Source organism: Gopherus evgoodei, chromosome 5, assembly GCF_007399415.2.
Source record: "Gopherus evgoodei ecotype Sinaloan lineage chromosome 5, rGopEvg1_v1.p, whole genome shotgun sequence".
Taxonomy (NCBI): Eukaryota; Metazoa; Chordata; order Testudines; family Testudinidae; genus Gopherus; species Gopherus evgoodei.
This window is the reverse complement of record NC_044326.1, coordinates 24,879,360-24,904,723: the sequence shown is the minus strand read 5'-3', so window position 1 is coordinate 24,904,723 and position 25,364 is coordinate 24,879,360. Positions and strand designations below refer to the sequence as shown.

Genomic DNA, 25,364 nt, shown 5'->3' with positions numbered 1-25,364 from the left:
TAATTAAAGTCTCTTGTAATGCATACACACAAGGGACAGAGTGAAGTTTGTGTATGCACCCTTAGTTTTATGTTTTCTGATATTGCTTAACTATGTAATCTTAAAGTTCTCTATACATCTTTTATATGGAATTTTGTAAATTTATTGTATATCATGCTTGTGGATGGCAGGGTGGATAAAATCAATTTAAAAAAAAAATCAAATTTTTTTTGATAAAATGCTTTTTGAGGAAAAGATAGTTTTAATTAAGATACATTATAGCTCAAAGATACCTCATCATGAATAGGGATTATAAATTTTAATTCTATAGTATGAGACAATATACCCTTCTACCCCGATATAATGCTGTCCTCAGGAGCCAAAAAATCTTACCACGTTATAGGTTAAACCGTGTTACAAAGAACTTGCGTTGATCCGCCTGAGTATGCAGTCCTGCCCCCCCCCGAGCACTGCTTTACCGCATTATATCTGAATTTGTGTTATATTGAGTCAGAGGTGTATTCATAAAACAAGAAAAGTTTTGTAAATGAGTTTCAATAGTTCGTGGATTAGGGACCCAATTTTATGGAGTTCCAGGGGCTTCTGTATAAATTATTTAGGTTAATCTTTCTATCTACCCAATGGAACTCAGTGCTCAGTCTAGAAGATATCATCAGAGATGCTTAGTTTTGCAGTTCTCAAACTGTGGATTTGCGTCTCCAGAGATAACATGCTTGTTAACAGCAAAAATGTTTTTAAATAAGTAAATAAATATATAAAGGTGAGACATAAGAGATCTTGACCCTATTGTCCCGGTGCAAATTTGTGTACACAGTCAGTCCCTTGCCTCTCTCTGAAAGTGCAAAGTTTCTAAAAGTTCAATGAATAGAAGATTGTTGGGGGCGGAATAGATCTGGACAAGGAGAAGTCTGGAGATAAATATGAGAAGGGAGGGGACAGGCAGTAAAAACAAAAGTGAAACTGTTTGAACAGCACATTCCAGAAGTCTTGAGGTCTTTCTGAGTGTAGCCTTCATTGATTTGAGATCTACCATACCATTCTCTCACTAGAAGGGAAAACCTATAATGGCAGCAGGCCATAAGAGACCCAGTTTGGGAATATTTAAATGAAGTTCCTCTACCTGTGGGTAAGACAGGGATGCGTGCAAAAGAAATGCAAGGCCTGGTGATGCTCTCCTCCTAATCCAGCATGGAAAGAAAGTCCTCCAAATATTAATGATTAACCTGTTTGAACTGGAGATCACTTTCCAGTGACTTCATAAATATCTGCTTCAATTACCTTTGGTAAATGAAATAACCAAACAATCATTCATTTTCTGATATAGCTGTAAAACTAATTTGAAAAGTTTTCAAATCACTTTAAAAATGTACAGTGTGTACCTTCTAAAAATGAAACGTACATCTGAGTTGTGAAGAATATTTATTAAGGTTCTAACAACCAACAGGAACGCACTTTTATGTAGAAATCCATGATTAGAGTCATCCTGACTACTGATTTTAAATCATGATTAAAATCAGTTTGATTTTAAATCAGTTCCACCCTGGTGGATGGTATTTAGAACTACCCTTAACAATGGTACTGTTTTCAAAGGGGAAAAGGCAAAGTACCAAGAAGGAAAAAAAGAACCAGAAAATTGAATAAGCAAGTATTGCCATACTATAAAAACTTCACAGAAATTCTTTGTTTGAGAAGGGTGGCATAACTTAATCTTGTTTCCACTAGCCATAAGTAAGTGAGTTTGTCACGGAAATCACAGATTCTGTGACTTTCCATGACTTCTGCAGTGGCTGGTGTGGCTGGCCCAGGGGCCGCCTGAGTAGTTTGGGTAACACCTGGACAAGCCGCACCAGCTGCTGCTGTGGCAAACTCAGGCCACCCCCCAGCAATAGCAGCAGGAGTTTGGGTGCATGTGGGAGGGGGCTCAGGGCTGGGGGTTGACGCATGGCAGGGGGTGAGGGCTGTGGGTGGCGCTTACTTTCGGGGGCTCCCCGGAAGTGGTGACATGTCCCTTCCTCAGCTCCTAGCTCCAGCTAGTAGGAGAGTGCGCAGAGATAAGAGCTGAGGGAGGGACATGTCACAGCTTCTGGGGAACTGCAAGGAGCCCGGTAGGGAGCCTGTCAGCCCCCCTCCCCTACCTGGCACCAGGAGGACCCCTACTCTACCTGCGGCACCTCCTGGGCCTCCCCCTCCCCAGGATTTAGTCGGGTATGTAGTACAAATCATGGACAGGTCACAGGCTGTGCATTTTTGTATACTACCCATGACTTTTACTAACAATACCCGTGACTAAAACGTAGCCTTAATCATGAGTAATATGCCAACTGTTTATTAGAGGTGGTTAATTTGATCACTTCAGACCATACTGCAGTTTCTCCCTTTTTGGGTTTCTTAAGCCATGGCCTAAAAAGGGAGGGGGGAGGTATATATATTTTTTAATGCAGTAGCTAATGCATATTAAGCCTAGTGTAGTCAAGACACATTTTAAAAACTATAAATTTATTAAAAATTCAGCTTGTCTGCATTAGAATACACATTAGCTAACATGTTAACTGTGATAAAAATGTCTTGTTCCTAGTGAAGATGAAGCTTGTGATACCAACCCTTCTCGCACTGTCACTTCTAAAATGATCTTTTTTGCACATTTGCCAGTGTTGCCCTTCTCTAAGTCATGTCAGTGACTTCTTATTGCCTTACGTATCAAACTATAACTGCTGGGTGGGAACCGGATTTTTTGGTTTGCAGAGAATTTTGGAATTTCAAAGCTGCTGTGAAATTTCCTGCAAAAAGAAATCCCAAAATAATGTTGCAGGTTGATTCTCATTTTGATGAGATTGAAATATTGTTTCAATTTTGACTTTCATTTTGTTATATAATATAAAATTAAAAAATTGGAACAAAGTTATTTTGGAATGGATAATCAAAACATTCCATTCTGAAAAGGACAAATGGAATGTTTCAACCTTGTTGAAATGTTTTTCCAATTTTTCTTCTTACATGAATTTTCATTAAAAGTGACAACAGTTCTCCAAAATGTTTTGCTTTCTGTGATTTGTCATTGTCTGATGGGAAGAATATTCTGTTGGAAAATTTCCAAATGACACTGTTGCTTTCCCCTTTTTAGGCTTGCTTAGCCTGATCCCTATAGGTAAGTATTCTCAGGAACCAGAGTACTTGAAGTGTGTTTGTGTGAACTCTCTATTCTCCATCCCACTGCAGACCTTGTGAGAGAAGAAAGAAGGGAACAGGAATCCACTGAATTAGAGTGGGCTTTTTTGTTTTGTGTTCTCATTGAGTCTGCTTTTGATTTCATAATTCAGCTTTTTTCTGCTTGATCCTACTATGCAGAAGTAATCCATGTACTTTTCATGCTACTGCTATTCAAATTACAGTGCTGAACTTTTGATATTACTGTTTTATATGGCTTCAACAGTGTGTTAGGAGTAGTTAATATGAAGACCCTATTCTTTGCCCCAAATATCTTTAGAATCTGAATGGACACTGACAGGCAATGATGAGGAAAGGGATGCATCAAAAAAGCAAAGTGAGAGAACTGATAGTTTGGTGAAGTTTAGCATATTTCTTGTTAATTTCACAATTTTTGTAACTCTTTATTTGTGTATTCTATCACGTTTGCTGGCTACTTTGCGGGAAGACTGGAGCATTTAGGCCTCACTCCTTTAGAAAGAAGAGAGCTTTGAGGGAATTTGAAGGAGTGGGTTGAGGTAGCACATACTGAGTCAAGGGAGGGGATTTTATCACATGCTGTAGCATGCAGATAATGAGAGGCTGGAAGGAAAAGTCAGTTGTGCAGCAGTTGACATTGCTGTAGGGCTAAATAGGAGGATGTGGTTTAAGAAAGAGGTTACTTTTTATTCAACAATTCACATTGGTTTCAGTGGGATTTGTTGGTTCCCTGCATTTCTGGACCTTCGTCTACTATTTAGATGCCTAAATATGGTTTTAGATACCTAAGTTTAAGCTTCTAATTTTGAAAATGTTGGCCTCTAGATAAACAGAATTTTTGAAAGTTTTGCTGAACTTAGAATACACATTAGCTACTTTTTACTTTTTTAAAAAAATGCTTGATGAAACAATATTATCTTTCAGTCCTTCATGGCATTTTTGCTGTCAATTTAGCCAACTCATAAGTATCTGCCTGATGTAAGTCTGATACTGACCAATTCATGTTGACTATCTTAAGATTAAAATGTACTATTTTTATTCATTCACTCTCTCTCAAAATTAGGCTTATGTGTTCCAACAGACAAGGTGACAGGGACTACTAATGGCCACTTTAATTGAAAAGTTGTCTTTGTATTAGGTGCCCTGGCTAGTAATGTCTGTAGTGTTAGGTTTAAAATGGGTGTCCTGCTTGTGACAATGTCTATAGCAGGGGTCGGCAACCTATGGCACGCGAGCCAATTTTTAATGGCACGCAGCTGCCTGCTGGGACGCTGCATGTCATTAAAAATCTTGCCAATGTGGCAAGCTGCGGGGTCCGCAGTCCCGGGCCGGAGTGCTGACCCAAGCGCAGCAAGCTGCTGCCCCCTCCCTTGCCTTCCCCTAGAGCCCTGCTCTGGGGGTTGGCGTTAGGCGCTCCTACAAGGCAGCCTTTGGCTCTGTGGGGAGGGAAAGATGCTCCCCGCTCATCCAGAGCCCTGCTGCCGTGGGCGCAGCGCTCTGAAAGGCAGGGCGACACAGGGCTGCGTGCGTGGGGGTGGCGGCGACAGGGCTCTGGATGAGCAAGGAGCCTGGTGGTAAGGGGGCTGGCTCCGGTGCCGGGGCAGGGGAGGTTGGGTAAGGGGTAGGGGCAGTCAAGGGACATGGAGCTGGATGGGGGGGTGGTATACTGGGGGTGGTTAGGGCTGGGGGTCTCTGGAGGAGGCAGTCAGGGAGCAGGGGGGGTTGGATAGGGCATGGGAGTCCCGGGGTCTGTTTAGGGGTTGGATAGGAGTCAGGGCCGTCAGGGGACAGGGAGCAAAGAGGGTCCTGGGGGAGCAGTTGGGGGGGGGGGTCTGGAGGGGGTGGTCAGGAGACAATTGCTGCGGGGGTTGGATGAGTCAGGAGTTCTGGGGGGACTGTCAGGAGGCAGGGGTGTGGAGAGGGGTTGGGACAGGCAGGGAGTGGGGAGGCGGGGTTGTGTGGATCCAGAGTTCTGGGGATCCTGTCAGGGGGGCAGGGAGCAGTTAGATAGGCATGGCAGTCCAGGGGGTTTGTCTGGGTGTGGATAAGGGTTTGGGCAGTCAGGGGACAGGGTAGGAGGTAGCGTCCTAGGGGGGCAGTGAGGGGATAAGGGGCAGGGAGACTTAGATGGGGTAGGGTCTCAGGAGAGGGTAGTCAAGACAAGGAGCGGGGGGGGGGGTTGGGGGTTCTGAGGGGGCCAGTCACCCAGCCCTCTGCCCTGAGCCCTGACCCCCTGCCCGCGCACACACCCAGCCCTCTGCCCTGAGCTCTGCACCCCCACACACACACCCAGCCCTCTGCCCTGAGCCCTGTACCACCCAGCCCTGACTCCTTCACTCCCCCATGACCCCAGCCCTGACTGGCACCCCCACACATACCCAGCCCCCCTACCCTGACAGCTGCACCCCACCTTATATGCCCCCAGCCCTCTGCCCTGACTCTTGCACCCCCCACATCCCCATCCCCCCCCACATCCCATGCACCCTGCACATCCCCACCCCCACCCTGCGCACCAAACAGGAGCCCCTGCACCCTCACTCACATTTCCACTTGCACCCCTCACACCACATGGGAGCTGCCCAGGTAAGTGCCCCCACACCCAAACCTCCTGCCCTAACCCTGAGCCCCCTCCTTCATTCTAGCTCCTGGCCAGACTCTTCACCCCCAGCCCTGTGCTCGGTCCACTCCAACTCAGCTCAGTGCAGAGAGAGGAAGAGAATGGGTCAGAACCAGGGAGAAGGTAGCTACCCACTGTATGTGGGCAGGGTCGGGCCCCCAGACTGACACTGGGCTGAGTGAGTCCGGCAGCCGGGATCCCATCTGGCAGGAGCCAGAGGATGGAACCCCTGAGCGGCAGTGGGCTAAGCCGCTCAGCCCGCTGCTGGTCTGGGGTTCTGGCTGCCAGACTCTTCCCAGCTGGGGTTCCGGCCACAGGCCCCACTCAGCCCACTGCCAGCCTAGGTGAACAGAACCCCAGACCAGCAGTGGGCTGAGCGGGTCGGTGGCGTAAGATCAACATTTTAGTTTAATTTTAAATGAGGCTTCTTAAACATTTTGAAAACCTTGTTTATTTTATAATACAACACTAGTTTAGTTATATAATATATAGACTTGTAGAGAGAGACCTTCTAAAAAACACTAAAATGTATGACTGGCACGTGAAACCTTAAATTAGAGTGAATAGATGAAGACTCGGCACACCACTTCTGAAAGGTTGCCGACTCCTGGTCTATATTGAGCCACTGAAGATCTTGATTTATCCTCCAGGTACTGGGAGCTATAATTGCACAAGGGGCAGTGGAATAAAGAAAGACATTGTATGTTAAGACTTCAGTTCTTTTATTGGCTAGAAATAGTGTAAGCATGTACTGATAGGCCACCCATTGGGATATGAATGGCAGAGATTGAATTTGTGGGAGCAGTGGCAGTTTGCAGTACTCTCCCAAGCACTGCCCACAAAATAAATGATGTCCACATGAGATGCCACACACAGATTGTGCAGATATGCGAAATATGATCATGCCTGTCATGTGAGCCCCTTGGGATCAGTTATCTGTAGTGGGGTCAAAATATGCCCATAGGCTCTGCTGGGATTCCCCTCAGTGAGACCATATTCCTGGCTAGTCATCTTGAGCTTGGCTCTCCCTTACTTGGGGGTTGAGGGGAGGAGGAGGGCTCAGATGCTTTGTTGGGCGTTGTGAGTTTGGCTCTTACTTGTAGATAGTTGATAAGAAAATTTACAGAAATCTGGTAAAAATCCATGGCTGGCAAGGCTAAGGAGAGCAAGAAACTTTGTAAGTATATCAGGAACAAAGGGCATCTTAACAACAGTGTAAGTCTGTTAGTAGATGGAAACAGTAAAATTGTTGTTGTTGATGCAGAAAAGGCAAAAGCGTTCAAACATTTCTATTCATTATTTGTAAATAATTCTAAAGTACTGATATCACATGAGGATGAAAAACTTAATCCACTTTTAACTAAGGAGGATATTAAACAAGATCTAATAGGGATAAACATTTTTAAATCAGCAGGTCTGGAACTGATCGCCAAGAGTCCTAAAAGAGCTAGCGGAGATCTCTGGCCCACTGATATTAACTTTTATAAAATTTCCAAGATTTATTATGAGTGCAAGAAGGCTAATACAATGCTAATTTTAAAAAATGGCAAGTAGGGATAACCTGGATAATTATAGGTCAGTTATCCTCATGTCAATGGTGAACAAAATTCCTAGAAAAAGCTAATACGGGATCCAGTGAACGAGGATTTAGTTTGGTGGTAATATTAATGCCAGTCGATATGCCTTTATGGAAAATAAGTCATGTTAAACCTAACTTCATTTTTTGATGAGATTACAAATTTGGTTGATAAAGGTAACTGCATAAATGTAATATGTGGGAACAAAGAAAGTAGGCCATACCTACAGGATATGGGGTTCTGAAAAAGATCCTGGAGGATAATCAGCTGAACATGAGCTCCTAGTGTGATGCTGTGGCCGAAAATGCAGTCCATGAATGCATAAACAGGGAAATGTTAAGTAGGAGTAGAGAAGTTACATTACCTTTGTATTCATCACTGATGTGATCACTACTGGAACACTGTGTCCAGTTCTGATTTCCACAGTTTAAGAAGGATATTGAAAAATTGGAGAGGGTTCAGAGACAGGACATGAGAAAGATTAAAGGATTAGAAAGCATGCCTTATACCTGTGTTTCACAATCTTTCCAGACTACTGGACCCTTTTCAAGAGTGTGAAGCCTGAGACCTATCACCCTATATTACATGCTTAGGCAATGGGATGTCTACACTGGCACTTTGTCAGTAAAACTTTTGTCAGCAAACATCTCCCCCGCCGAACGACACAAGTTTTACCGACGAAAAGCACAGTGTGAACAGTGCTTTGTCGGCAGGCGAACTCTCTCCTGCTGACAAACAGCAGCTACGTTGCATAGCTTTTAGCAGCACAGCTGTGTCGCTAAAAGCTCTGTAGTGTAGCCATAGCCTCAGTTTCATGGGCTTCCCTATGATGTGCAGCCCAGGCAGTTGCCCTGCTTGCCACCCCCCAACGTTGGCCCTGCACTTGTGACCCCCATAAACTAGTCCTGCAACCTCTAGATTGAAAAACACTGATCTAGATGAATTGACATGCAATACATGTAGCCGGGTTGAGAACCACTGCCTTATAGACTCAAAGGTTAATCTGTTTAGTTCAGCAAAGAGGAGATAAGGGGTGACTTGACTAGTCTGCAAGAACCTACATGGGGAAAAGATATTTCAGTCTAGCAAAGAGAGGTGTAATACCAATTGCCAGAAGTTGAAGCTAGAGAAATTCAGACTGGAAATAAGGCGTAAAAACAATGAGCGTAATTAGCCATTGGAACAATTTACCAAGGATCATGGTGGATTCTCCATCACTATTTTAAAATCAAGATTGGATGTTTCTGTAAAAGATATGCACTCTAGGAAGTATTTTTTGGGAAGTTCTATGTCCTGTGCTATACAGTTGGTAAGATGAGAGGATCAGTGGTCCCTTTTGAACTTAGAATTTGAGACACTATGCCAATGTTGGGAAATACTAAATGCAATTTGTTCTTAGTCTTAAGACCAGAAAACATGCCATATAGTGAGAGACTTAAGGAGCTCAGTCTATTTAGCTTAACAAAGAGAAGCTTAATGGGAACAGAAATTTGGTGATAGAGGGCTCTTCAATCCAACAAAGATATAACAAGATCCAATGGTTGGAAGTGGAAACTAGACAAATTCAGAATAAAAATAAGGTACAATTTAAAAAAGGGGTTGGGGGAGGCTGGCTCATCTCCTTGGAACAAGTTACCCAGGGTTGTGATGGGTTCAGTGGATTCTTCATCCCTGGAAATCTTTAAACCTAGATTGGACATTTTTACAATGGGCAACTCTACACTACAAGAGGAAGTAAACTTAAGTTATATCAACATACAGCCACTGCAGTAATTAAATCCATTTTTCATGTTGAAGATAGGTTCATTCTCTTGGTGGTGTATCTCCTCACCAGAAGCATTTCCATCAATTTTAACTGACAGCCTGGAGCCGTGGGGCTGACACTGCGTTGACCTAAATACACCAACCTAAATGCTATGCCTCTCTCAGAAGTGGAGTTAAGTCTGTGTAGTTGGTGACTTACGTTGGTGTGAGCAACATTGTAGTGTAGACACGGAGTTACGTTGATAAGCTGCCTTACATTGATCTAACTTTCTGTAGCGTACACCAGGCTAAAAGTGATGCTTGCTAGTTCAACCACAGCTATTGGACTTGAAGCAGGAATTAATTAATGAAAGACTTGTCGCCTGTCATGTTGGAGGTCTGTCTAAATGATTATCATGGTCCTTATTTCTTCAAAATTTATGAATAGATCAGAAAAGGAACCTTGGTATTTTAGTGGGAGTTACCTTTTTGAGGAGATGCGACTATGATCATTAGGCCGTGTGGCCATATAACTCAACAGGGATGATATCTGTTTACAGAATGGTAAAGCTTTCTCTTTTGTTTATAAAATAAATGAATGAACTCCTGAATTTCAACTGCTCAGCAGTCTTCTGTCAGTTGATTAATAAAACTGTTGCTTCCCAAAAACCAAAACTGAGTTGCTATTGCTCTAAGTGCTATTTCTAAAGCGATAACAATGGTAATAAAAGTGAAACTTTCATACAAAGCCAGGTCAAGCAAATAAATTTCAAACTATGAGTTGGTTGTTAGTTGCTTGGTAAAGTGCTTATTATCCCCCTCTTGTGGTGTGGAGTGTGTGTTTGTGTTTAAATGTTGCTTGAAAAGTTTCCTGGAAACTTGGAATTTCATAAGAATAGTATACCTACTGTGTGTCATTTGGAAGTAAGCAACATGTAAATGACTGCATTCTTGAATGTTTGCTCACTGTTCATGTTTGTTGTATGGATACACATCACAACTTTTTTTTTTTTTTTTTTTTTTTACTCTTTATAGGTCCTGCTGGGGACTTGCATCTGGTCTCAATGTGAAATTAAGGTAGAAAAACACATCTTCATATGTGTTTGCTAGTAGGATTTAGTTTATTCACTGGTCATGCCTGAAGAGTGATGTTCGTCTCTAAATGGCTAACTGCCAGGAAATATAAATGATTGTCCTAGAAGTCAAGCCTCTCTCCTATTTACTGGAGTGAAAATCACCTCCAGATATCGACGGAATATCAACTACAGAAAATGCTTCACGTTATAAGGATGCCAACCACCTAGATTCATGCGCCCTATCTGTACAATTGTTGTGGATGGTTTGCCATCTGAAAGCTCCTCAAGCTCTTATCCAGGCCCTGTATCTGTTTCTGAAATGTCTCTGCTTCATGCTTTGGGCCCAGTGCAGACCTGGCTGGGACAAGAGCTAGAGAAGTGTGGCATTGATGCCATGATATATACTCGGTATGTCCTCAGTCTTCTGCTGCATGATAGCTATGACTACGACCTGCAGGAACAGGTATTTACATATTTTAGATGTTGTCCAGTGAAAATGGATGCTTATATCTCTGATGTATTGTATATTATACATTGGGTATAGTTTGGATGTTAAATGTCTTTCATCATTGAAAAACCATGACATGATCCTGTTTGATTAGATGAAAAATCAAGTTTGATGTAGGTAGCTTACTATAACAGCAGATATACAGTATTAAAGAATTTTATCACTTCCTGACTTCTATTACATTATGAAATTAGACCTTGGTAATCAACACTGGTATTTCATGAAATATAAAAATAGAATTTTGACATACATCCATTGGCTGCACTAATTTGGTATAGAGATTTCTATAAATTGAGAGAGCCTTGCCAACACGGGTCAAATTGGGCTTGATCATGGTAATTTGTAACACCTTTTCCTGATGGATATAGTCTTTTACGCTAGAATGTATGCTGGGATCAGGGATATGTAGGGTCTAGTTTTTGTGTTTATAGGTCTGCAGATAACTTGAAACACAAAGCTGAGGTATGAACTGCATTAATGTAACAGGATGTTGGCTGTATAGCCTAATAAAGAATATACAAAAAACAGTTGCTCTGTTCATGACTCAAATCCAGAAAAACAAGGAAATGAAAAGTTAAGCCACCTAACACTGTGTATAACTTCTGTTCATCCACCCACAGGCACAAAACTTAATCAGCTGTGGGGCATCACAGATGATGCACTGCAACCTTAATTTTGCCGACACAACCTTTCCTTTTCCACCCTCCATTATCCAACTACTCCTTCTTAACAATATTAGAAGTAATAGTGTGTTGGTTGTGGGGGGGTACGGGGAGGGAGAAGAGAGGTGGCTTGGTAAAGGGTATGATAGAGGCCTGCCTGGCATTCACGAGGCAGGGATAAGGTTGTGGTGTGTGGTTCATGCTGTAAAGTAGTTATGATAAGGGATGTGCTTCTGGGGGGAAAAGTATGAGGTATTATCAGATGGCTTAACTTGTCATATCCATGGGGGTGGTTTTGAGTTTAGTAGGTACAGAGTGTGCGATAGCAAGTCTAACAATCAAAATGAAAGTTTATGTATTTCCCACTGGTTTGTTTGTTATTTAAGCTTAAGCAGTTGCAGGGATTTGGAGCTGTGAAGGGGGTCTAAAGACAGCCCCTGCCAATGCACTCCTTTATGCACAAGGAGCTGCTGCTGCACATAAGGTCTTGTGTCTTTACATTAAAACCTTTTCTGTTATGCACAGTACACTTGCACATAATATGCATATCTCTTGGTGCATAAATTCTTGCTTATGAATTATAGCAGTCAAAAAGACTTGAAATTCAGTTAATACCTTCCCCCCAAAAACCCTGTGTATTGAACCAGTTTTGCTCAGGATACATTGTCTGAGTGCCAAGGAAATATTTCAGCCAGAATCCAATTTTCTAACTAACAGAAGCTGCACAGGAAATTCAAAGGGCCTAAAATTTAACACTCTGAAATCTTACAGGAGACTGCCACTTATTGTTAGAGGAAAATACAGATTAATGCCCCATTTTAAGCCCACTTTGAAACACAAGCCTAACTATACAGTTGCTACCAGGCACCTCCATAATGATTAAGTGTCAAAATTATTCATTATTTATCAGAGCTTGCAAAAAGCAGGATAATCATAATTTGAAGATCTGTACAACTTACTGTGAATGACCTATCGTTTTGGTGCCTCAACTAGGTACAGCTTGTGTTGAGAGCGGAGCTTGAAAGAATGCTGCCACTTCTTAAATCCTCTACCCCTACCTCCTAATCTAACATTAGGATCTAATGAACCACAGGGAAGGAGCAGAGCATGGGAGCCATCTGAATGCTCTCAGGTTATCTGGAGTGGCTCACAAATGGGTGCCAGCTTCAGGGCCGACTGTTACAAATCAAGGCCACAAACCCCAAACTGGTTGTGTGTTATACTTGGATTTCACCAACCATCAAGTGTGAACTCCTCTGGCACTGTAACAGCCTTAACAAGGAGTTGCAGACAGTCCCCTTGGAAACTCTGGTCTATCTTACCATCCAGGCAAGCCTTCCTTTGTGATAGATGCACACCCTTACACCAAAAATCACAATATTCAGGTTACTCCCAGTCTCAAAGGAACAGTCACTTATACCAGGTGACTTGTATCTTGTCTTTGGTGAGAGAGCTAATGCTTGTAGTTAATTGTCAGGGGGTCTACTCACTGCTAGTGGCACCTCCTCCTGGCCATCCTGGGGATTAGCTTTGCCAGGTGCTGTGCCCCCCTCTGGTGGTGCCTCTCCTGTCGTCCTCTTGCACTGCAGACTGCTCTTGCTCCAGGAACTACAGTTTCCCCTTTGTGAATTGGCCCTCCAGCCAGGTCACCACTTTGTCAGCACCTAGTACGGGGACCAGAGCCCACCCTCTACTCCAGGTTCTGGCTCAGGGGCCCTCTCGTGAGTCGGCAAGGTTTGACCTACCCCATACCTCGCTGCTTTTCCCCTGAGCCTTTTCCTACCTTCCTGGCTCTCCCTCTTTTCTTGGTTTCCCAGCCCAAACTCCCCCTCCCAGGTTACTTGCCTCTAGCCCCACACGCCTCCCGTTTTCCACAAAGTGAGGCTTCTGCTGTCAGCTCCTGGGCTTTATACAGGTCCCACTCTTCCTGGCCAGCTGAGGGCTTGTCTACATCACAAAGTTGCAGCGCTGGTGAGGGGGTTACAGCGCTGCAACTTAGGAGGTGTACACATCTGCAGGGCATCACCAGCGCTGCAACTCCCTGTTTGCAGCGCTGGCCGTACTCCCGTTTTGTCTCGGGTGTAGAGGATCCAGCGCTGGTGATCCAGCGTAGACACTTACCAGTGCTTTTCTTGACCTCCGTGGAATAAGCAGGTATCCCAGCATACCTGAGGAAGCCTCTGGTAATCAAGCAGGTCTCCTTCCCTGCGGTTTGCTCTCGCGTTCCCCGAACCCCTGAGCAAGCAGGTCTCCTTCCCTGCGGTTTGCTCTCGCGTTCCCCGAACCCCCGGTCAAGCAGGTCTCCTTCCCTGCGGTTTGCAGGGGGGTTCGGGGAACGCGAGAGCAAACCTCGGCGAGGCTGGTCTCCTTCCCCGGTTTGCTCTCGCGTTCCCCGAACCCCCCTTGAAGCCGCCCAACAGCGCTGCAGTGTGGCCACATCTAACACCACTTGCAGCGCTGGTTGCTGTAAGTGTGGCCACTCTGCAGCGCTGGCCCTATACAGCTGTACTAATACAGCTGTAACAACCAGCGCTGCAAAATTGTAGATGTAGACATACCCTCAGCCTGCTTCCAGTAAATCCCTGCTCCCTGGCTGCTGCCGCAGGTGCAGCCTGGACAGTTAATTGGGCCTAATTTACCCTCTCAAGGTCAGCATGGGGAGTACAATCCATCACACTAATCTTGTATTAACCTAACTAACGATTTATTAATGGGGGAGGGATGTAAACATACACAAATGAGCTAGTTTTAAGTTTCAAAAGGTTAATAGAAGCTGCTCTAATGTTCAAGCTTTATATGTCTTTAGGTGTAAACCAAGTTAAGCAGTATGGGGATCTCTTGCTTGTGCTTAGAAATAGTGTCCACTCCAAATTCCAATCAGCATAGTGATCCAGTTCCTTCTGGTCAGGGATTTTATTCACTTCCCCCAAAGTGTGATTGAATGAGGATTTGTGCAAGTCCCAACTTCATGGGTGTGGGAGGAGCAATCAACCAAGTCTTTGTGTGGTGTATACAGGCCTTTCATTGGGCAGGAGATGGCATCTTTTGTGGTAAATTAGTATTTCACGCTTGGTAATGCTCCTCTCCTGAGTGTATGGGGTTTAGGGTGACCAGATGTCCTGATTTTTGTAGGGATAGTCCCAATATCTGGGGCATAGTGTTATAGGTGCCTATTCCTCTTCCCCCCCCCCCTTCCTGATTTTTCATACTTGCTGTCTTGGGGTTACCAGTTTCATAGCAAACACTTAAATATTACCTTATGACATGGGATACAGATATTTTATGTGAGGTTAATGCATGCAGCATCCTACAAACATTTTGTGACATCTAAACCTGTTCTTATAAACTTAACATCTATTTTAACAATGCTAACACACAGGTGAGTCAGCTGGTTTTCAGCTATCCATTTGTCAATATTCAATGAGGCCTAGCGGCATTGGCATGAGTTGGCACCTGGTCTGCCAGTATCACAAGCCCCACCAAAGAGAGGGTAGCCAAAATCTGCCTTGCCCAGCACACCAACTATTTAACATCTGTATAATCTACTTGTGGGTATATCTCAATTGGACAGAGCTTGAAAGCGTACAATTCCTCCTTCCAGTTTGATCCCAGCTTATAAGGAACCCTTGTGATGCTTTTGCCCTCTATCCTACACAGCCTTTTCTTAAATTGGATAAGCGTCTGTTTTCCTTCAAGTGATTGTACACATATACATTCCACTGTAGGTTTTGTGTGCCTCTGGGGGGAATTCTGTGGCAAAAAAATAGTCTGCACACAATATTTTAAAATTCTGCATATTTTATTTATCAAGATAGCACAATAAAATCAGACCAGTTTTAATTGTTTTTGGTCATTTATTTCAAAATACCGGTCAGCAAGTGTGTCTGTAACAATTCAGACAATACAAAAGATTCAGGAAATTTTTTTTTGACAAATAGATTCCTTACTAGGCATATTAATACAGAACTGTGAGTAATTCATTTAAACTACGATACAGAACCTCAGAAGCAGTGTTAAGTCTTGGGGGAGTTAGGGGTAATGGAGGACTAAGTAAACTGCTGAGAAGGAGCCTAGGTGTGAACTTGATGGTTGTTGGGTATGGGTGGGAAAGTATGGAGCAGTTGTTTGGGGGGTAGAGGGGTGTTGTCGGGGAGGGGTTGTTAGGGAGCTTCGCCCATGCAGACCCTGGCTGACCTCTAGCCTCTCCCATTCAGTCAGGCACATCTGCCTCACCTCCATGTGTCCTTGCACCCCCTGTCCACATGTGTTCCTCCATCCCCACTCAGACACCCCTTCCCCTTTCCCTATGTGGCCCTGCACACTCTCCCCCTGTCCCTTTGTGGCTTTGTATCCCCTCCCTGTCCCCATCTGTCTATGCCCCACCCAGACGCTTCCCTGTTCTTATGTAGCTCTGCACCCCTCCCCCATCACCATGTGGCCCTTTACTTCCATCCCCACTGTGTCTCTGTGCCTCCACTCCCATTTAGTGCCTGCCCCAGTGTGTCCTCCCCCACTAGCCCTTATGAGGAACTCTGACCTCTCCAGCACCCCACGCTGTCTGTCTCCCCAAAGCCCCTGTCTCCCCATAGCTGTTGTCTCCTGACCTGACCTGCAGCGAAGAAGGCAGGCTCTCTCTCTTCCCTCACTAGTTGGGAGCTGCTGCTTTGTTCTAGCAACACAGCACCCTCTGGTGGGCAAAAGGCAGCAACATTTCAGCAGAAGTTTTTTCTGCGCAAAAAATTAAAAATATACAGGGCTCATTAATTATGCACACACGCAGTAGTGCAGAATTTCCCCCAGCAGTACATAGTACACTTGAGTTGACTTTTGCCAGCAATTGCAGTAGGCTGCTCATGCATCCCTGCTCTCCTTACTCTTGGAGAAGTTCTGTGCCAAAAATTAAAAATTCTGTGCATAATATTAAAATTCTGCATATTTTGTTTGTCAAAATAACACAATATAATCACACCAGTTTCAATTATTTTGTTAATTTATTTTGAAATACCTGTCTGCAAGTATGTCTGTCTGTAACAATACAGACCACAAAAATAATTCAGAAACTGTTTTTTGACACATAGATTCCTTATTTGGCATATTAATACAGAACTTTGAATAATAACTCGTTTAAACTACAATACAGAAACATATTTCCCACATGCCTCAGAAGCAGTGCAAAGGCTTGGGGGAGTCAGGAGCTATGAAGGAATGGAGGGAAGTAATTGCTGGGAAGCAGCCTGGGAAAGAACCTGGAGGGCAGTTTGTTCTGGGTGGGACAAGTAAGGAACAGTTTTGATTTTTGGGAGGACAGGGGAGTAAGGATTGTTAGGGAATTGGGGTGCCTCCTCCATGCAGACCCTGGCTGACCCTTCTTCCATTTAGTCAGGCACTTCTGCTCTTATCCCCATGTGTCCCTACACCCCCACTCCCATTCAGTCTGTGATTCAATGTCACCCCACTAGCTCCTGTACCCCGGCCCCAGTCTGTCCCTCACAACTAGCCTGAGTTGCAGCAGCCCTGTGTGTCTCACTCTGTCTGTCTCCCCATATTCCCTGCTGCCTCCACATGGCCCTGTGGGCAGAGTGCTATGAGGAAGGCAGCTTCTGCCCTCTCCCTCTCCGCAGGTGTCTGCTCTGGCCTGTGAACCAGCTGCCCTCTTTTCTAACACCACGTTAGCCCCTGGTGGGCTGAAAGTGTTATTGCAGCATGACCCCTTGTGGCTTCCCAGAAAATCAATTCTTCAGGGGAGGGAAAATCTGTAGAGGACAGTGGTGCAGAATTCCCCCAGGAGCATCTCTTCATTGCTCTCAGGAGAAGGCATAAAAAGGAAGTAGTCACCATCTCCCATTAAGGCTTTGTCTACACTAGCGCTTTTGTTGGCAAACTTTTGTCGGTTAGAGTTGTGAAAAAACCACAATCCTGCCTGACAAGTTTCACCAACAAAAGCGCTGGTATGGACAGTGCTATGTCAACTGGTGTGTGTCTCTGGCTGACATACAACTGCAGCTTATTAGGGTTGGTTTAATTATGCTGGTGAGAGAGCTCTCTTCCACTGGCATAGAGAGGCTATGCAGGAAACCTTAAAGTGTGAAGTGTAGATGTAGCCGAAGTTCCTTCTCACCCACTGAGATACAAGTTGCATTTGCTTCAATTAGCAGTTTTCAGAACTTTGTTTAACATAGTTATTGTTTTAGTAGTTACCTGGAGGATTTATTATGAAGAAATCCCTGGGAATTAAGTAGCGTGCCACGTGCAGCACCGTTTTTCCTGTCACAGATAGATACAAGAGATGCTTTATTTGTCTGGGTGAGAGCCATGTGAGGGACAAACCTCCTTCTCCACCAGAACTAAAAAAGAGGGACTTTAATCTTGAACTTCACCTCATGATGCATCCTGAGTCAAGCCCCCGCCATGATGCAGGGGACTCAGAATCAACCAGGAGTCCCCCTACAACTACTTCTGATTTGAAGCACAAATCTTTTGAGAAATGTCACACTTTCTCTTCACTGTCAGGCTCACTGAATCACTCTACGCATTCTGATGCTGACAAAGCAAGAAGTCTTGGACTTTACACAGAAAATCTGGTAAGCCCTCGAGTGCCAATATAAGGTTCACAATTCAAACACTCATCAGTCCTGTCTGAGGCAGCACTATCAATTCCAGCTCTTCACCCAGGCCGGTCCCCCTTTTGGCTCCACTGGTACTGTTGGTACGCTTACCTGTAGTGTCTTCCATTTAGTGAGCCTACTTGTACTCAAGGGATCTCTTTTGCTTTTCCTGACTGGACTCTCCTTTTATGCAACCAGTGACAGAGTCCTCAGCTCCATTGATGCAGCCACCTCAGTCCATTTCAACTCTGTTAGAATTTGCCAGCTTTCTGTGCACCCTAACTCTCCCTTTCTTTGGCGCTTAATGTGTTTCCCATAGCCAGACCACCTAGAACCCAAATGGGAACTGTTGCTCCCTGTTCCAAGAAGACTTATATTTCTTCTCCTGACTCTGAAAGTGAAGAACTTGTCTCGCCGTTGTGATTGTTTAGATCATCTTACAGGTCTTTGAACACTGAGATCTAAAGGTCAGGACTGGCTATCTTATAGGGAAGTCCTGGCATGGGGTCCGTCATAGATGGATCAACCTATGCAGTAGCCTCTGTGACCTTATTGGTATTGGGCTGCTCCAAGAGACTGTAGACCTCCATCAGCTATCAGAAACCTCTACTTGACATCCTATTACCATCCCTCAACCCTCTGAGCTGGACCCCACGGAGGAGGGAGAATTAATGGAGGAAACCTTATCTTCCTCACCATATTTCTTCATCTTCACCATGTATAGCTGTAACTCCAGTGTCCTTGTCTCCCCCCTCTTCTCTTCCCAGAGAACTTCATAGTTTTTTCAGACTCTCAGGAGTGTGGCCACTTCTCTAGAGGTGCAGGTGGAACTTGTGCACAAGAAGCTGCACATTCTCCTAGATATTTTCCATATGTGCACCACGATCTGGAAGGCGAACTCTTGTGAAGCAAGAGAGCTCATTGGCGGGCATTCAATTCTATCAAGGATGTTCTCCAAGGAAAAATCAACAAGGCAACCCATGCCAACCTTTTCAACTCAATACTACTGCCGGTAATGTGGTACAGCTGCAAAAATGGGTGCTCACGAAGCTAGTTTGTCACAGAGAGGACGATGGAAAGGAGAATTCTGGAGATTTCAATCTGCTACCAAGTCCTCAATGAAGTGATGAGACCGCAAAGTGGAAATCAATGGACTGCAGCTGTTACTGAGTGATATCCATGGGAACTGAAAGAACCACTCGGCCAACCTCCAAAGAGATGGGAAGATTTTATCATGAAAAGGCATGGTCGCACATGGAGAAGGAAGGCCAGGATAAGAGAAGAATGGAAGATGTGTTATGATCAGTGCAATCTATATGAGGGCTGAAGGACCAACTGATCAAGCTCCTGCCTCAGGAAGGATTCCGCGTCCCATCAGTGAAGCCTTAGTGGAACCACTGAAAACTCTCTTGCAGATACTTACCTCTGTACCTCCTACAGCCAGGCATATGGGCTGTTCTTTCTTTGGTGGTCACAGCTTCTAGTGAGCAGTCCCATCAATCCCACCATAATGCCACTCTTCTGGATAAGGCATTTAAAAGGCTGGATTCCTACAGCTGAAAGGTTTATTCCACTGCTACTCTTCAAATGATTAGCTAATTATCAAACTCTTTTGTCAAAATACAGTTTTATTTAATTTCTCTGTGGTTTTTAAATTTGCTGACAAGTTGCCAGAGGCATATAAGGAACAGTTTTTAGCTTTTGGTTTCTGAGGGATATTTTACAGCTCCTACATCCCTTCAGGTAGCAAAAGACACTCCTGATATACAGCCTTGTGTTCCATAGCCACTGCAATCTTCATGGAGAACACAATAGAAAACTTAAATTTTGAGATCCCAAACTATATTCTACTAAAACAGATGACACTTGGACTCTCCTGCAATACTTCGTTTGTTAGGAGTTTATGCTCCAGTTACAAAGAGGAAACTGTTTAGGCTGCAAACTTATTCCAGACCTTCTTTCTGATAAATGTCAGTGTGTGCCTGTAAGGGTTTGTCTTCACTACCAGGATAAGTCGACCTAAGTTACAATACTCCAGCTATGTGAATAACATAGCTGGAGTCAACGTAGCTTAGGTCGACTTATCCTGCTGTCTTCACTGCACTGCATTGACGGGAGATGCTTTCCAGTTGACTTAGCTTACTCTTCTCAAGGAGCTTGAGTACTGTAGTGGTTCGGACAGTGCTCTGCTGTTGATTTAGCGAGTCTTCACTAGACTTGCTAAATCAACACCCCCGCATCGATTGCAGCATTGTCGATCTCCCTAGTAGTGAAGACAAGCCCTTAGAGAAGGTCTTCCCTTCCCATTCCCAATCCACCTTCTCCCTGTATTTTCAAGAACCCTTCTCATGAGATGGTGTTTCTTCAGGAAGTTCATTCTCTTCTAGAATTGGGAGCAATAGAAGTTCTTCTTCAAGTGATTGCTCATATCTATTCCAGTTAGGTGTGCGCGCTCGTCGGAAGATTTTTACCCTAGCAACTCCAGTGGGTCAGCAGGGTCACCCCCTGGCGTGGCGCCACTACGGCGCTGGATATATACCCCTGCTGACCCGACCGCTCCTCAGTTCCTTCTTACCGCCCGTGTCTGTCGTTGGAACAGTGGAGCGCGGCTTAGCTGTCCTCCACTTCCCTATCTTCTCCTTGTTCACTTGATCTCTTGTTGTATATAATTAGCCTAGTCTATAATGTAATTAGTTTTATAGTTCTTAGTTAGTGTACATAGTTTAGCGGGGTTCGGGCATTAGCCCTTTGCCACACCCGGTGCCGGGGCCAATGCCTGGTTCACCGGGATTTAAACCGTGCTCAGCCTGTAAGAAGCCGATGCCCACGAGCGATCCCCATGACTCTTGCCTAAAGTGCCTGGGGGAATCGCACATCTCTGATAAGTGCCGCATTTGTAAGGCCTTTAAGCCGCGGACAAAAAAGGAGAGGGACTTTTGCTTAAAGATTCTCCTTGTGGAGGCAGCCCTGAACCCTCCGTCCTCGGCACCAGGCGCTGACAGTGCTCCTCCGGCATTGGACCACGCCGGCTCCAAGGCACCTCGGCACTGGCCTTCTCTGGCACAGGGACCTGATCGAAGACTCTCAGCTCCCACCACGCCTGCGACGCAGACTCGTTCGGATCGCCCGGCACCTACTCCTGCTGTGGCACCGACGACTGTGGTACCGTTGACTCCGGTCCCGAGAGGGCCGTCGAGTCCCAGTCCTTGAGAGCTCCCCACGGAGGCCTGTGGTTGAGCTTACGGTCCCCTCCACACTGGAGACATTCGCCTCAGCCAGGGACCTTATTGCCCTGCCTCAACCGCCGGTGCGGGTACTGCATTCCAGAGGCAAGCCAGCCGCTATGAGACCTCCTTCGCTAGACTCGGCAAGCCGGCACCAATCTCGTTCTAGGTCCCGACACCGCTTGAGGTCCCATGGACGGTCCCGGTTGAGACGCCGCTCGCAGTCCCGGCACTGCTCACCTAGGCGGTACCAGTCGTACTTGTGGCACCGATCCACCTCTCATCCTGCCTGGTACTCTCGGTACCACTCCAGCTCTAGGCACCGCTCCTGGCACCGAGACTCTCACAGCCGGTACCGCCGCAGGCCGTCGAGATCTAGGTTAACCTCCCGGCACCGCGCTGGTTGCAGGTCCTGGTCTCATTCTCGGCACCGCTATGGCTCCCGATACTGACCCCCGGCACCGAGGAGATCTCCAGCAATGAGAGTGAAGAACTTATACCAGCCTCGCTCGGCTCCTCCCTGGCCATCCCAGCACCTGTCCGTGTCCTCTCAGATGGACTGTGCATACGCCCCGGACACCGATGTGCCTGCTGCATTGTTTCAGGAGCCCCAACCTCAAGATCATGGGCCGCAGCAGTGGAGTTTCTGGACGCCTTGGGCGTACCATCAGGCCTAAGGTTCTCACCCAGGTCCATCGCGTTCGGCCAACTCAGAACACCGGGTGCCGGAAGCCACAATCACCCGCCCTCCTCCTCCCCCTATGGAGGAAGGGTTGACCCAGCCTCAGGATTCCCAGCTCCCCGAGGAGATGGAGACGATCCACCAGGCGGAATCCTCATCAGACCCGCTGGTTCCAGGTCTCTCCTCTTCATCTTCCCCTGACGAGGCTGTAGCTGGAAGCTCTTCTATCGGTCCTCCACCGATTGACCTCAGGGCCCACTAGGACCTCCTCAGGCGTGTTGCACAAAATATGAACTTGCAAGCCGAGGAGGTCCCGGAGGTACAGGACCCAGTGGTGGACATTTTGTCATCAGATGCCCCCACTAGAGTGGCTCTTCCCTTCATTAGGACCATACAGGCCAATGCCACTATGATCTGGCAGTCTCCGGCCTCTTTCCCACCGGCGGTGCGAGGAGTAGAGCGTAAATATATGGTGCCCTCCAAGGGCTATGAATATCTCTATGTCCATCCTTCTCCCTGCTCCCTCATTGTCCAGTCGGTCAATGAGAGGGAACGCCATGGCCAGCAGGCGCCAGCCCCTAAATCAAAGGAGGCGAGACGCATGGACTTGCTAGGGCGCAAAGTCTGTTCGGCAGGGGCTCTCCAACTCCGCGTGTCCAACCAGCAAGCTCTCCTTAGCCACTATAGTTATAACACCTGGGCGGCAGCGGATAAATTCAAGGAGTTGCTTCCGCAAGATGCTCGGCAGGAGTTCTTGGCCATCCTCGACGAAGGAAAGAAGGTGGCAAGAACTTCCCTCCAGGCTTCTCTGAACGCCGCGGACTCAACTGCCAGGACCCTAGCCTCGGGAGTGACTATGCGGCGTATCTCGTGGCTGCAGGTCTCTGGCCTCCCCCCGGAGCTCCAACATACAATTCTGGACCTTCCTTTTGAGGGGTAAGGGCTATTCTTTGATAAAACTGACCCTGGGCTGCAAAGCCTAAAAGACAACAGGGTCATTATGCGCTCGTTGGGCATGCAGTGACGCAGGGCAGGCCCTTCCAATCCCAGCCGCACCGCCCTTACCCTCAGTCCCGGCGAGGCAAGACTTCGCCAGGAGGCAAGGTAGAACCGGTCGCCACAGACAATCGGGCAACCAAGCGAGCCAAAACTAGGGCTCCTCCGGGCCAAAACCTTCCTTTTGAAAGTGCGCCCGAGGGCGTTGTACCACTTTCTTTAAAGGATCCGTTCCCTCTTTTCTCCAATCATCTTTCCTTCTTCCTCCCTGCGTGGTCCCAGCTAACGTCAGATCACTGGGTCCTACGCACACTGGAATTTGGATATCACCTCTAATTTATTTCAAAACCCCCCTCCCACCCTCCTTCCTTGTCCCTCTTCAGGGACCCCTCTCACGAGCAGCTCCTCCTCCAGGAGGTGCAAATGCTCTTCACCGAAGGAGTCATAGAAGAGGTTCCAGAGCATGAGCGGGCAAGGGGTTTTACTCTCTACTTCCTAATCTCCGAGGCAAAGGGGGGGTCTCAGACCTATCCTCAATCTGCGGGAACGCAACAGATACATGGTAAAGTTGAAGTTCCGTATGGTATCCCTGGGGACCGTTATCCCATCCCTGGATCCTGGAGACTGGTATGCCGCCCTCGACATGAAAGATGCATACTTCCACATAGCCATCTTCTCACCTCACAGGAGGTTCCTCCTGTTCGTAGCCAACCACCAACATTTTCAGTTTGCGGTCCTCCCGTTTGGCCTCTCTACAGCCCCAAGAGTATTCACCAAATGCATGGCTGTAGTCGCCGCCCACCTCCGTCTCAGTCGGATACATGTGTTTCCGTATCTGGACGACTGGCTTATCCGAGGGACCTCCGAAGCACGAGTCCTCCGTCTGTCCGCTTTGTCAAGGACCTTTTCCTACATCTAGGCCTACTGATCAATGCGGACAAATCAACTCTGATCCCCACTCAGAGGATAGAATTTATTAGCACCACCCTGGACTCCAGTCTTGCCAGAGCCTGTCTCCCGTTGCCACAGTTCCAGATTATGGTGGCTGTCATCGAGAGGCTGCGAGAGGCGCCGTTGACTTCGGTGTGCACTTGCTTCGCTCTGCTGGGACACATGGCGGCCTGTACCTTCGTAATGAAATACGCCAGACTGTGTCTCCAGCCCCTCCAGTCCTGATTCAACTCTCGATACCGACCAGCCAGGGATGCTATAGACATGGTCGTCACCATTCCCCCGACCTAGACTCCTTAAAGTCCTAGACTCCTTAAAGTGGTGGCTGGTCCCTCCATGGTGTGTGCAGGCCTCCCGTTTCATCCACCCCAGCCCTCGGCGTCCCTGACAACGGACACGTCATCCCTGGGTTGGGGAGCTCACCTCTGGCACCTACGTACCCAGGGCCTTTGGTCATCTCCAAGAGTTGAGCCTCCATATCAACGTCCGGGAGCTGAGAGCGGTCCGCCTTGCTTGCCAGACATTCCAGCAGCACCTACAGGGCCGCTGTGTGTCAGTATTCACCGACAACACAACGGCCATGCACTATATAAACAAGCAGGGCTGCACGAGATCCTCACCCCTGTGTCTAGAGGCCTTACGACTGTGGGACTTTTGCATAGTCCACTCTATACACCTCATCGCCTCCTTTCTCCCAGGAGTTCGGAACACGCTGGCGGATCACCTCAGCAGATCCTTCCTTTCCCACGAATGGTCACTTCGCCCGGACATTGCCCTTTCACTCTTCTGGTGGTGGTGGTTTCCCCAGATAGACCTCTTTGCGTCACGTGGGAACAGGAAATGCCAAATATTCTGCTCCTTTCAAGGTCTCTCACCGGGTTCAGTGGCGGACGCCTTCCTTATACCATGGATGACACACCTGCTCTACGCCTTTCCACCGTTTCCGCTTGTCCACAGGGTCCTGCTGAAAGTACGCAGGGACAAAGCCCGCTTAATCATGATAGCTCCAGCTTGGCCTCGGCAACACTGGTACACCATGTTACTAGACCTGACCATAGTCGAACTGGTCCCCCTGCCTCTTCCCCTGGACCTGATCACTCAGGACCAAGGCAAACTGCGTCACCCGGACCTTCAGTCCCTGCACCTCACGGCATGGCTCCTGAGTGGCTGACCCAGGCTGAGCTGCGTTGCGCCGCCCCAGTGCGACAGGTGCTCCTGGGTAGCCGGAAGCCTTCTACTAGAGCGACATATTTGGCCATGTGGAAGCATTTCACCTGCTGGTGCGGGGAGCGGAGCTTCCTTCCCACCGACATCTCCATCCCCACCATCTTGGGTTACCTGTGGTCTCTCAAACAACAGGGCCTAGCGGTATCATCTTTGAGGGTCCATTTGGCGGCCATCTCTACCTTCCACCCAGGGGAACATGGCCGCTCGGTCTTCTCACACCCGATGGTGTCTAGATTCCTTAAGAGCCTAGAGCGCCTCTACCCCCAGGTACGCCGCCCTGCCCCAACATGGGACCTTAACCTGGTTCTTACCA

The 25,364-nt window shown here is 46.7% G+C and overlaps 1 protein-coding gene across 3 annotated transcripts in view; it reads left to right on the top strand.

Annotated features, from left to right (window-relative positions):
* The window catches only part of KIAA0232 (KIAA0232 ortholog), a 116,545-nt gene that overhangs the window by 17,498 nt on the left and 73,683 nt on the right, over positions 1-25,364 (top strand). For 2 of the 3 annotated variants that reach the window (XM_030565389.1, XM_030565390.1), the window contains exon 2: positions 10,156-10,659. In XM_030565389.1, coding sequence (XP_030421249.1) covers positions 10,429-10,659 — 231 coding nt within the window. In that variant the 5' untranslated portion in view covers positions 10,156-10,428. The remainder of the gene's footprint in view (positions 1-10,155; positions 10,660-25,364) is intronic. The other variant, XM_030565392.1, reaches the window with a different exon arrangement.